Raw genomic sequence first — 13,418 nt, forward strand, 5'->3', positions numbered from 1 at the left:
ATGAGAGCAAGATTCACTCATTCCCCCTCACCTGCCCCCTCTTCCCTTCCTACAGAACTGCTTTTTCTTGCCACTTTTATGAGAGATAATTTATCCCATTCTAACTCTCCCTTTCTCCCTCTCTCAGTATAGTCCTCTCTCATGCCTTAAATTGATTTTATTTTTTTAGATATCATCCTTCATATTCAACTCACCCTGTGCCCTTTGTGTGTGTGTGTGTGTATGTATGTGTGTGTATATGTATATATACACACACACAAACACATATATATATACGTAGACACACACATATGTATATATATATGTATATGCATATAAATATATGCATATTCCTTTATTTTTTTAGATATCATCCCTTTATATTCAACTCACCCTGTGCCCTCTGTCTCTCTCTCTCTATATATATACACATGCATACACACACACATATATATACATACCCATATATATGTATATACACACATATATACATATATACACATGTATATATGCATATTCCCTTCAGCTACCCTAATACTGAGGTCTCATGAATCGTACACATCATCTTTCCAAGTAGGAATGTAAACAAAACAGTTCAACTTCAGTAAATCCCTTGGGATTTCTCTTTCTTGTTTACCTTTTCATGATTCTCTTGATTCTTGTGTTTGAAAGTCAAATTTTCTATTCAGCTCTGGTCTTTTCACTGAGAAAGCTTGAAAGTCCTCTGTTTTGTTGAAAATCCACATTTTGCCTTGGAGCATGATACTCAGCTTTGCTGGGTAGCTGATTCTTGGTTTTAATCCTAGTTCCATTGACCTCCGGAATATCGTATTCCAAGCCCCACAAGTTAATTTTAATTGATGTCTTAAGTACAAGTTAGAGGCATTTCATATAGTTCCAAGAGTTTGCAGGAACATTTTCTCCTAATAATACAGTATTGTGCGGTGGATCCAGACTTTGTGTCAAGAAGATCTAGTTCAAATCTCGCCTCTGACATATACAATCTGGGCAAGTCATTTAACTCTTGTTACCCCAGGAAACTTGCTAAGGAAATAAGTTTAAGAGTAGGGTGTGATCTGCATTGGTGGAGGAGTTTCATTATAGGGGATTCTTGAGGTTTCAGTCCAGAAAAAAGGGTCTGTGAAAGAATACTCATATACTTAAAAAAAAACTTTGAAAACACTTTGAAATATGTTGGTCAGATAAGTTTAAGTAGCCAATACTTTTGATTATAGATATGCTCAAAGATGCGGCAAATACACCAGGGGTATTGCAAAGAAAGACATAAAGTGGTCTGGAAACTTTGTTAAGTTCCCAGATATTTCCAAATGATGAATGAAGGAGTAAATAGAAAACATTTGTTAAACACTTGGCATGTGCCAAGCACTTTGCTAAAGTACTGGGACCACACATGGAAAAAGAAAGATAGCCTTTGCTTTCAAGGAACTTGTTGGGGAAAAATACATAAACAAGTTAACAGATAAAATTTATTATATTTTTAGGTACAATTATTGGTATCTAATCAAGATGTAGATAACTACAAACAAATCAAAGCTGACCTAGATCAACTACGACTGACTGTAGAAAAATCTGAGCTGTGGGTTGAGAAGAGTAGCTCGTATGAAAATGGCGAAATGAGTGAAAATCAAGTAAAAGGGGGAGAAGAGCCGAATGAGGTTTGTTTTAAAATTTTAGTTCATTGATACTGTTTATTTTAGAGTGAGCTGCATAATTGTAGTGAGAAAGTTTCATGGTATTCTGGAAAACATTACCTCAATTAATATTAACTGACTAAAATACACCTTATTTTTCACTCTGGGATTTCCACAAATTCCATTGCAGATATAATTTGTGTAATATAATGTATACTTTATAATATGTAATAAAATGTGTACTTTAATTGGCTTGAGCCTTTATCCTAGATACAGTGGTAACTTCTAAGATCATCTGAGCTCAATCATAGCTCCTTTTTGGTACATCAGTACAAGGAACACCAAGAAATAGTGAAACAACATCAGACAATTCTGTGGGGATCAGGTTCACATCCCCCGGTAGTAGTGATAGAGCAACATATTTCTATAAAACCTGCATTCCATGATGAAGAGGGCGTTGCAAAGATCCTGAAACATACCCAGGCTAAAGATCAGGAAAATTCATTCTTGTAATGTTTGCCATTTGACTTTTTCTAGTCATAGTAGGAGGTGTTTTTCTTTGCTTTCTTTTACTTGGTTTTTATAGATAAGAGGAAGCTGAATCCTCTCCAGCAAATAAGGAATCCCTACTCAGAAGACCCAATTCCACATCAGGCTGCTTAAAATCAACTTTATACCCTTAGTAAACCTGTAAGCCCAGTTTACTGGCTAGATTTCTTTCTCAAAAACCAAGCCTTAAACCCAGCTCATTCTGGAGCTCATAGATTGGACAGTAGGCCCCTGCCCTCCTTGCACAGAGTGAATGTAAATACTAAAAAGTAACTGTTTCTTTTGGCCAGGAACCCTGAGGGTCTTCCCCTCCTAGTTTGATTTTTTTTTTTAGTTTTGATTAAAGTGGTCATCCCTTGGTTAACTTCTTAAAGAGGCCTATTCATTGAATGGGCACTACCTCACTTAAAGTGAGAACCTGAAAAGACTTTAGCCTAAAAGGGCCAGGGTCTCCTAATGCATGCTAGGCCATCTCCAGTCATCCTGGTGGATGTCAGGCCACTGGACCCAGATGGCTTTGGAGGAGAAAGTGATGCTGGTGACCTTGCACGGCCCTCCCTACGTCAAATTGAAGTCAACTGCAAGTCATGTCATCATTTCCCTGATGTCATGGTTCTCTTCAAGAATGAAAGACAAACACTATACCCTTAGTAACTCATGAGCTTCTTTCATTGCTTTATAGGTCTCAGAAACATGCCAAGATGGCTAGGCTCCTGGAAGGTGCTATTTTGACATTCCTACACATGACTTCTTAGGTTCTTCTTTTCCTTTCTCCATTTTCAGAATTTTTGTTTTATTCCCATGACAAATTTTTTCCTTCCTCCAGACATCATGTCTGGGCCTTTAGGATAGGCTGTAGTCCTAGGAATTTTAAAGGGCAATCTCATTAGCCTTGCAATTAGATAGGAAATGCAGTCTATTCCTTCAGACTGGCTCACATTACAACAATCAAAAGAGGGCCTTCAGGAACTGGTATGTGTGTTGTGTGTGTGTGTGTGTGTGTGTGTGTGTGTGTGTGTGTGTGTGTGTGTCTGTCTGTCTGTCTGTCTCTGTCTGTCTGTCTATCTATCTATCTATCTATCTCCTCAAACCTTCCATGGTAGCCCTTCCCCCATTGCCTTAGTTGAGAACCTTGTTTCATATTTCACTGAAAACAATTGAGGCTATTTGCTGAGAGCTCCTATTTATGTCTTCGTCTTCCTCTCAGATCACTCAGATGGCTTCTCCCAGGATTCCTCCTTCACTTCTGTCTCACATGAAGAGGTAGCTCTTCTTGCTAAGGCAGAACCTCCTGTACATGCACAAGTAATCCCATTCTATCCTTTTCTCTCCAGCAGAATACTCCCTTTATCTTTCCTGCTAACTCACTTATCTTCGATCTTTCTGGCTACCTGTCTGCTACAGTGAGCCTTCTTAGTTTCTCCATTTTTGCTGAGGGTACTATCATTCTCTTGGTCACCCAGGCTTGAAATCTAAGGGTCATTCTTGACTCCTCATTCTTTCTCACCTCCCATACTCTATCTGTTGCCAAGTCTTGTTATGACATGTTTCCACACCCTTTCACCAGCATTTATGGATTCAGTAAATATGTCTCAAGCTCAGAAGTATCCTATGACCAAGTTAGTTTGTGAAATACTGCAGTAAAATATGAAGATATTTGCATATGCAAAATCCACAAACTTCCTGAATCAATGCTATTTAATGAGTGGACGTGATGGAGGGACAGGTTTAATTTAAACAATTAGAGGTATACAAAAGCTGAATGGACTGTCTTGGCGGATTGTGGATTTCCTATCTCTGAAGATCTTCTAAAGGAGTCTGGATGGCTACTTTTTGAGAATGTTTTAAATGATATATATGGCCCATGTGCCTTAGACTACATGATATTTGAGCTCCCTCCAGGGTAGATATTTGGAGATTCTGCTTACTTAATTTATTTCCTCTTTCTGTCCCCTTGACACTGTACATGGTCCTTAGACTAGTGTTCTTGGAAGTGAGAGGGAGATAGGGTTGAGCTGTAACCAAGCTTGAATCCTTTAAGATAGAATAGACAGATTTCGAATCCCACTTTTTGCCCCAATGGCTCTTTTCTCTAAGTCCTCATTACCTAAGTTGTTGTTGATTGATGAGAATGAAAGAGACAGTCATATATGTAAGGCTAATAACCCAGGAGTTCCTGGGACCCAGTTGAGTAGGCCTGTTAACAGTTGTTTCATGCCTACATCCCAGCTATCTTCACAGGTTAAGGTGTAAGAATTGAACAATGTGTAACTGTAAAAACAATATGGTATATAATTGACATACCTAAAATTCAAAATTGCTTCATCCTAATGATTGGAGACCTTATGTTATGTTTTAAGTATTCAGTCAATAATATACATCTAAGTTTCTTCCTATTGGTTACCAGATAAATTGGGTGTTACTTTGAGTCTTCATTGTGGACACATGTTAACATTTTATTACTTCTTAAAAAGTATTTCAGAATACATAAATAGATAAATATCCCAAATTGAACTTCCTGCTTGACAAATCAAAAAGACATTTTTTTGCAATTCCTATTTAGAAGTAACTTATCTCATGTATCATTTATGTTTTTTATGATGTTTTCCCTTGTACTTTTAGCTATTTTTTCCTTCCCTCAAGTCATTTACTGGCTGTGTGACTAGGCAAGTCACTTTAACAGGTTTGCCTCAGTTTTCTCTTCTATAAAATAGGGTTAATAATACTACCTATCCCCCAGGGTTGTTGTGAGAATAATGTGTGATAATATTTATAAAGTGATTTGCAAACCTTAAAGAAATATATAAACACTAGCCATCATCATCATCATCATTTCTAAAAGAAAGTAAGGAATTTGTTGTATTGGAGTTTGATTGTCACAGCTATTGTTTTTTCACCAAAAGTTGTTGTTATGAGAATCTAAAGAAAATTGCAATTTTAGATGATGGATGTGCATTAGGAATAGATATTCACCTAAGGGCTAATGTGATCGTGTTTTCATATAAATTTCTTATTACTAATAAGGTATAGAAAAAATGCCTTCAAGGAATAGCTTCTCAATAGAATGATTGTCCAAGCTCTCATGTAGCATATGAAACTATTTTAAAGCTTAACCAATTCTTGATAGCAGCCCACTTAATAAATTTTGGTGCGGTAAAGCTTTAGAGAGACAGAGTTTTTCTGATTTCAAAACCTATCTGTGAAAAAAATAATTTTCTTTACTGTTTTCTCAATTACATTTGATTGAGGTGAATTTAAGATAAATGATTCCTAGGGGGTGTGTGTGTGTGTGTGTGTGTGTGTGTGTGTGTGTGTGTGTGTACGTGTGCGTGTGCGTGTGTGTGCGTGTGCGTGTGTGTGTATGTGTGTGTGTGTTTGTGCGTACTTTATTACCTTGCCATTGTAAATAAACTCTTTTATTGAGAAATCTCAGTGGCACATAACATGAGTAAGAGTTGAAGCCTTCTAAGAAGACCAGGGGGTGGAGGGGAACCCTGAGACTCACAACTGCTGCTAAATCTTGTAACTTGTTTTCTTTACTTTGCTTTTATTCATCTGCCTATCACTCTCCTGCACACAAGTAGGAGCCAGAGCTCTGGACACCAATCAATCAATAAACATAAAGTGCCTACTATGTACCAGGCACTGTGCTAAGTGCTGGAGATACAAAAAGAGGTAAAGCTCTCAAGGAGCTTACAATATGATGGAGGAGACAACTGCAAACAAATATATACAGAGCAAGCTATATGTAGGAGAAGTAGAAAACTTACTACAATTTCAGTTTAGTTTGATATTTCATATTTAGAATTTGAATATTATAGCACATTTTTCTGTCACTTTTTAAGAAAGATTTGTTAAGTGCCTCATATATAGTAACTCCTTTGATCCTCACAACGTCAACTCCAGTGAGATATTTAGGAAGGAACTAGTTTTGGAATCTGAGGACATGAATTCACATTCTGACTATTCCTAACTACCTTTGTGAGCCTGAACAAGTCACTTACCCTCTTTGGTCTTCTAGTTTACTCATCTGTAAAATGGGAGGTTTGGCCTGGATGGCTTCTAAGTCATAATACCTATTGATAGTCTAGGAAAAGAATTTATATCATTTCAAACTTTGGACTCATTTTGATACAAGAACATATGTAAATTACATCTCTCAACATCAATAAGCAAAGAGAGGTATTATAATCCAACTGTATTAACTATTTTAGATATCAGATTTAAAAAAGCAAAGTTCTAGGCCATGTAAGTATAGAATCAGAGGATTGCTTTATTTAAAAAAAAAAAAACAACAAACCAAACCATGTGTTCTTAGAAGGTTAATAATGATTATAAATTTAGGAAAACACTACAAAGTCCTGAAAAATGTTATACTGCTGGCGTATTAAATTTATAGCCTATCATGGGGTTAACCACCATTTAATCTCCAAACAAGTTTTCAGTTTAATCAATGAAATTTTTTTCTGCTGAAATGAATATACTTTTGGTTTTAAAATGGAAATTTATGGGAAAATAGTATTCACTTAGTTCATTCAAAAACACTTATGAAATACCTACTATGTTTAATATACTGTTAGGTACTGGGCAGGACATAAAGAAATATGATGAAATTCCTGTTCTCAATGAACTGGCAGTCTAATAAAAACAATTTATTAATCCATACAAATTTAATTCAGTGATCATTTATTAAATGCAAGGCATTGTGGTGTAGGTGATAGGAAATGAGGATAGACACAAACTGACCCTCTTTTCAAGCAGGGGTTAGTGGTGGAATGGAAAATGTGAAATGTGCTTTATGTCCAGGCTTTGGGGAGGTTATCCTATAAAGTGATATTTAGTGGAATAAACTAAATAGATCTATATGTGTCATTCCAGTGGAAAGGCAGCCATTCCTTTGTGAGTACAATAATACAGTGAGTACAGGAAGATCCTTCTTACTCAAAGGGAGTACAGAATCAAGTGCCACTTCTAGCAAATACTATCTTGGTCACCGTGGCTAAGTCATTTGACCTTTTAGTATTTAGATAGCTTTCTAAGACTATAAGTTGCTGGCCTACACCGATGGGGGGAAATTTTTTCTCATCAGAAATTACAACAATAAAATGCCAGCAATAAAATTACAGGTCCAGTTAAAAAAATGTGACTATTGTTATGCCCCTATATGGTGCTGGAGATACATGGTGATCTACTATTTATGTTGCATATTGGAATATGTCAATGATTTTTTATTTCAGAGGACTTCTTATCAGACATATTTTATGAGATTAAAGTGACAGTAATTGATATTGTTTCTGTCAAAGTTTCAATCCTCACTAAATATAGAGCATTCCTATGCCTTAAGAAAAATGCAGTCTACCTTCTGAAGAAGTTTGTGCCACCTAACAAGACAGCTGATGTCCAATAAATAACAGAATTCTCTGTCTTCAGTATGATTTCATTTCCCTTGTGGAAAGTCATGATAGACAGTGTCTGTCATGGGGGTATAACCAGGCATGATATGTATCCAGGTGTCTCCAGACTTTCAGTGGTTTTCGTATTTCAGGAAAACCACTTCCCTGAGATTCTTATAGACATAATAAACATTTACAAAATTTATTTTTTAATGTAATAAAAGGTCATCTTCTTTATAGATTATCCCATTCACGTCAATAAATGTTTCATATGGCATATCTATGAGAGACATCATAGCATAGTGACTGGAAAGTGAGGAAGAGCAGTGTTCAAGTTCTCCCTCTAACACATACTGGCTGTGTGACTGTAGGTATACTTAACCTCTCAAGGCCCCAGATAAATCCTTAAGAATATAAGTTGGAGAGGAAATTCTGACCTGCATTGGTGGAGGGGGTTTCTTTTTCTGGGGGTTGGGGTGGAGTGGTTCTCTATAGCAGTGAAATCACAAGTGTAATCCCTATTCTATATGGATTTGCTCTATCCTACTGTACCACTCAGTTCAGGTTTCACCTCCTCCACAAAGCTGTTCTTGATCTCTCCTTGAATTTTCCTAGACCACTTTGGTTTCTTCCTATTTGAAAGGTAGGGAATTCCCTAGCCAACTTAGGTGTGTATTGTTCTAAAGGAATTTAAACTTGGAAAACAGAGACCATTTTGTTTTTGATTTTGTGTCACAAGGGCCTAGTGTGGTATAGATGCTTATTAGACTTTGGCGTGGTACTATAGATGCTTAATTGTTCATTGAATTACAAAGTTGTTTTGAGAGGTAATTCATGTTTATGTAGCACCTCAAAGGTTTGCAAAGCGCTCTTACGAGTATTATCTTGTTCATATTGATATAAAACAATCATTTATTTTTGGGTATCTAGTATGTAGGCAGCATTATGCTAGGCCTTGTGATAGATACAAGAGAACATTAAGACATGTTCCTTGTTCTGAAGATCTTAGAGCATATATAATGAGAGAGAACTAACCCACAACTAATAATTACATAAGCACAAAAGTTAAAATATCTAACTGCCTGTGTGGTACCTGTAAGTAGAATTAGAGTTTAGATGAAGGAGAAGAACACAGTGGCCAGAAGTAGTTGGGGAATCAATCAGTCATTCAGTTAATCAGGCATTCATGTGTTAAGTGCTAGGGAAAGCAAGCCTTTGTTGAGAAGGTGGGTCTATGAGGATAGGCCTCAGAGTTGGAAGAAATTTTAGAGATTATCTAATCCTTCCTCACTCATTTCACAGAAGAGGAAACTCAGATCAAGAAAAGTTGAGGGTCTTCCGAGGTCAGAGAGATGACTAGTTTTGAGCTGGTCTTTGAACTATAAGCAGGAAGTGAGTCTTTGTATTATTTGTAAGGGACAATGAGAAGACCATCGGTAATGAGGTATAGGAAGTAAAGTTGAATAGGTAGGATGGGGCTAAAGTATGTAGTTTCAGGAGAATTGCAAACTATCAACAACATATGAAAAAAAAATGCTTCAGATCCCTACTAATAAGAGAAACTTCAATCTAAATAACTGAAGTTTTTACTATACTCTTACCAAACTGATTGTGGTGATAAAAGAATAAAATAGGCTATACTAGAGGAGGTGTTGGAAGTGTGGCACACTAATATATTTTTGATGGAGCAGAGAATTTGTTCAATCACTCTAGAAAACAATTTGGATTTGAGAAAAACAAACAAAACTACTAAACTGTTATGTCCTTTGATCCATTACTTCCACTATTGGATATTGACTTCAGGGAGGTCAAGGGCGGAAAGATCCAATGGGTACAAAAATATTCCTAGAATCATTTTTTTGCAGTAGTTTAAACCTGGAAACAAAATATGTACCGTTTAGACAGTGGCTGAAGCAATTGTGATATACAAGTGTAATGGAATAATATACTGTATTAAATAATGAATAAGAACAATTTAGAAAAACACTTAAGACTTGAATGAATTAATTCACAGTGAAGTGAGCAGAACCAGGACAACAGTTAGCTGGTACAATAATTTAGATAAAAATGACATTAAAAGGTAGCTGAACTTAGATTAACTGCAATGACCAATATTGGTTCTAAAGGACAGGCGATGAAATACTCCTCTTTCCTCTTAATTTTATGAGGTTGGCTATGTATAGCAAGTGTTGTATACGCAGACATAACTTAATGTCGGTCTTGCTTCACTGTTTTTCTTTATTTACAAAGGAAGGTTTTTTTTTTCTTTTGTGAGAGGTTAGGGGAGATCCCTATCAGGAAATAATTATGGTACCAAAAAATCTCCCAAAGGTCATCAATGGAAAAAAAATTAAAATGGGTGGGAGTGGGAGTAGTCTGTACTTGGTGTGGTAGGCAGTAGGAAGGAAGTATAGATTCTTGAATGAGAGGGGTGACATGATAAAAGTGATATTTTGGGATGATTAATCTGGTAGTGGTATATACAGGATAGACTAGAAGAGGGAGATAGTTAAGAGGCTGTTTCGTGAATTCACGTAAGAAATAGTAAAGACTTACTCGAGGGCATTGACTGTTGGAATAGAGAGAAAGGGGTAAACCAAGCAGTCTTTAAAAGGAAAAAGTTATTTGGTAACAGATTATTTATAGCAAATGAATTATAGGGAAGAGCCAATGATGACTCCAATGTTTTAACTCATAAATAACAAAATAATTTTCATTGACCAGTGATCCAGTGGCAAAGGGTAATTTTAAGTTTCTGCCAACAGGAAAAAATCTCATATCAATGGAAACAAAAAGAAGCAGGCATCATGAATACTAACAGATCTACACAAATAATAATGCTTTGTTTTGTTAACAAACCATTTCAAAGACACTATACCCCCAACACTGTTGACATTGTTTTTAAACATAATGGTCAAGCTTTGTGCTTGCCTAGAACCCAAAGGGCTACAGAAAGAATTAATGTAATTCCTTATTTCAGCCCTAAGGAAAACACTTCCAATAATATAAAAACTGATTTGTTCTCAGTGGTCAGTCTAGGGTAGGGAAAAAAAGGTAGGGGTGAAAGTACATTTATTGATTGATGCCCTTGAATCCCAGAGACTCTAGTTTAAAATCAGGGGTCACATCATCCTCGTGTTGATCTGCCCTCTGTCTGTAAGGAAGGAGAAAGGAATTGACTGTTAACAGGTCTGCCATAACCCCAGCTTCTGTATTACCTGTTATATTTATAGCATTTCTCTTCATTAAACTGATCTTTCAAGGCATCATGAGATTATACCAGTGTTTTTTCAGATTAAAAGATTTGAAACTCAAAGGCCAGTGTGTGACAAGTGGATATTATACCAGTAGCACAGACAATTACTAATTCATCAAGTTGGAATACTTGTCAGCTTCCTAATAGAAAAAGGGGAGAGTAACTCCAGAAACCTTGTTATAGTGACTTGTCATTATGGTCCAAATCTATTCATTCATTCTGTGAAGAAAAAATAGACCGATTTTATTCAAATCACCACGGCCAAGAGAAGCCACCTGCTCACACTCTATCTCAAGTTGAGCAATGGGAAGATCCTTTCATTGGGAGGCAGAACTTGAGGTCAGATTTGGTTCTTGTCTCTGTTACTTTCTACCTGTATGTCCTGGGGCAAGTCATTTACCATTTGTGAATCTTAATATCTTTGTTTGTAAGATGAGGGAGATGGACTTAATGACCTGATAGTCCTTTGAGACTATGGTAGTAAGACAAAAGTATCCACCTTCTGCAAGAAGACTTCCTCTAGCCGCTAATATCTTCTCCTTTCATTCTACCTTCCATCTACTATATGTATATATGTATACACACATATATTATACATACCTAATTATTGATATTTTTCTTCCCTATTAGATTGCATGCTTCCTGAGGTTAGGCACTATTTTTGCCTTTCTTTGTATCTCCAGTGCTTAGTAAATATGAGAAACGTGGTTTTGGGGATCACTGGACTTCCCCAAATTGTGAGAACATGCGGCTTTGGGGATCATTGGACTTCCTAGGCAGGGCCAAAGTCCTGAGGAAGAACCCTGTGATAATCCCTAGGGAAGGCTGTACAGACCACAGGACTCCCAGAGGAAGACCAAGTGGTAGCCATCCCTTAATCTGTGGGGATCACAGGGCCTCGTAGGGGTCAGACCCCAAGGAGGACCCAAGCGATGGCCCCTTAGGATGGTGGTAAGATCACAAGGAGTGATGTCCCCTTAAGAAGGCCATGCAGACCACACGGTTCCCCAAGGGAATCCAGAGTGGTAGCCCTCTTAACACCGCAGTGGGGATCACAGGATACCCCAAGACAAGATCTGGGAGTAAGCCTGGCGAGCTTCTGCTGCCTGTTGCTTCCCTTTACTTGACCTTAGGAAAATCCATGTGATTTGCCCATTCTCACCCAAAGAACTCAAGACCAGAGTGGGCAGAGGAAGGCATTTTATTACGCTCCTTGAGAGAGCGGGTGCAGTGCTCACGGGAACACTCACGCTGATACAGCTGCAGGAGCAGGGGTAACCATTCCCTCAACTCCTGCTAGAGTCATGGTTAGTTTACAGTTTTTGTTTTTTTACATAGTTTTCTAGGTTATACAGTTTATATAAATAGGATAATAAGGATACAGAAGCAAAAGTGAAGTTAATCGGATTTTCCTTGTCTTAGTTTAGGATTAAACTATGTTCTTTTACTTCCCCTACTTTACCTCTTTAACATATGCAAATTATGCAAATCAGTAGGCCTGGATTCTTGACCAAAACCAGACCCTAGATAAGCTTGAACTGGTTCAAGTGGGTTTGGTCTCTCTAATTCCCTAGACTGCCTTCTCAAAAAGTATGCACATGCGTACAAGCCTCTGACCTCACCTGACCGACCTTGAGGCCTGGTCTCTGCTAAAGCTGGGGTGAGGGAGAGAGAGAGGGGAAGCACACCTTTAGTTCTGTGGAAACAAAACTCCTCCTCCCATTTCTTACAGTAAAGTACCTGGCATATAGCGAGGGTTTAACAAATACTTGTTAACTGACTGCCTATTCGTTTCTTTAATTTGCCAGCTAGGAACTGACTAACTTAAGAAGAAAGTTAACAAGTCAGGCAGATTTCTTCAGGAAAGATTCTTGAAATCTTTATTTTCTCAGCTATCACTAGCTTGTCTACATAGTGCAAACAGAGTTCACACTGACCTTGCCTATTTATCTGTTGCCAAATTTTACTTTTGACTTATTAGAATGCCAGAAAAATATAATTCTCATTACCAGGTGAGGACATGCTTAAAGGTGGAAGTTATTTGAACTGGAGAGTTAGGACTATTAGGCAAGTGGCACAAAAAGCAATTTTATACGTGGTTTCCTGAAGTGCTTTCTTTAATTCTATAGTATATTTTTTTTGGAGGGGGGAAGGCAGGGCAATTGGGGTTAAGTGACTTGTCCAAGGTCACACAGCTAGTAAGTGTGTCAAGTGTCTGAGGCCAGATTTGAACTCAGGTTCTCCTGACTCCAGGGCTGGTGCTCTACTCACTGCACCACCTAGCTGCTCCCATACTTTTTAATTTAGTTATTGGTTATGACACCTTTGTCCAACTGTATCAGTAGCAGATCGACTATAATCACTGTGCTATGTAGGCTGATCTAATGGCATACAAAGTTGAAATATATTGATTAATCATCACTTAAAAAATTCATGCAGAGTAAGATATACATCCTCACATATGGCCAATGTGTTGCTGAACTATACATATTTGTTACAAGGGAAACTTGCTGTTCAGGAAATGGGGTTGATGGGGGTAGACGTTGGCCAATGATTTATACACGTACACAAAAAGAATCAATAAAACAT

The 13,418-nt window shown here is 37.4% G+C and overlaps 1 protein-coding gene across 1 annotated transcript in view; it reads left to right on the forward strand.

Annotated features, from left to right (window-relative positions):
* The window catches only part of ITPR2 (inositol 1,4,5-trisphosphate receptor type 2), a 545,841-nt gene that overhangs the window by 247,342 nt on the left and 285,081 nt on the right, over positions 1 to 13,418 (forward strand). Inside the window, exon 26 of the mRNA XM_036758879.1 lies at positions 1,482 to 1,655. Coding sequence (XP_036614774.1) covers positions 1,482 to 1,655 — 174 coding nt within the window. The remainder of the gene's footprint in view (positions 1 to 1,481; positions 1,656 to 13,418) is intronic.

Source organism: Trichosurus vulpecula, chromosome 5 (assembly GCF_011100635.1).
Source record: "Trichosurus vulpecula isolate mTriVul1 chromosome 5, mTriVul1.pri, whole genome shotgun sequence".
NCBI classification, from domain to species: Eukaryota; Metazoa; Chordata; class Mammalia; order Diprotodontia; family Phalangeridae; genus Trichosurus; species Trichosurus vulpecula.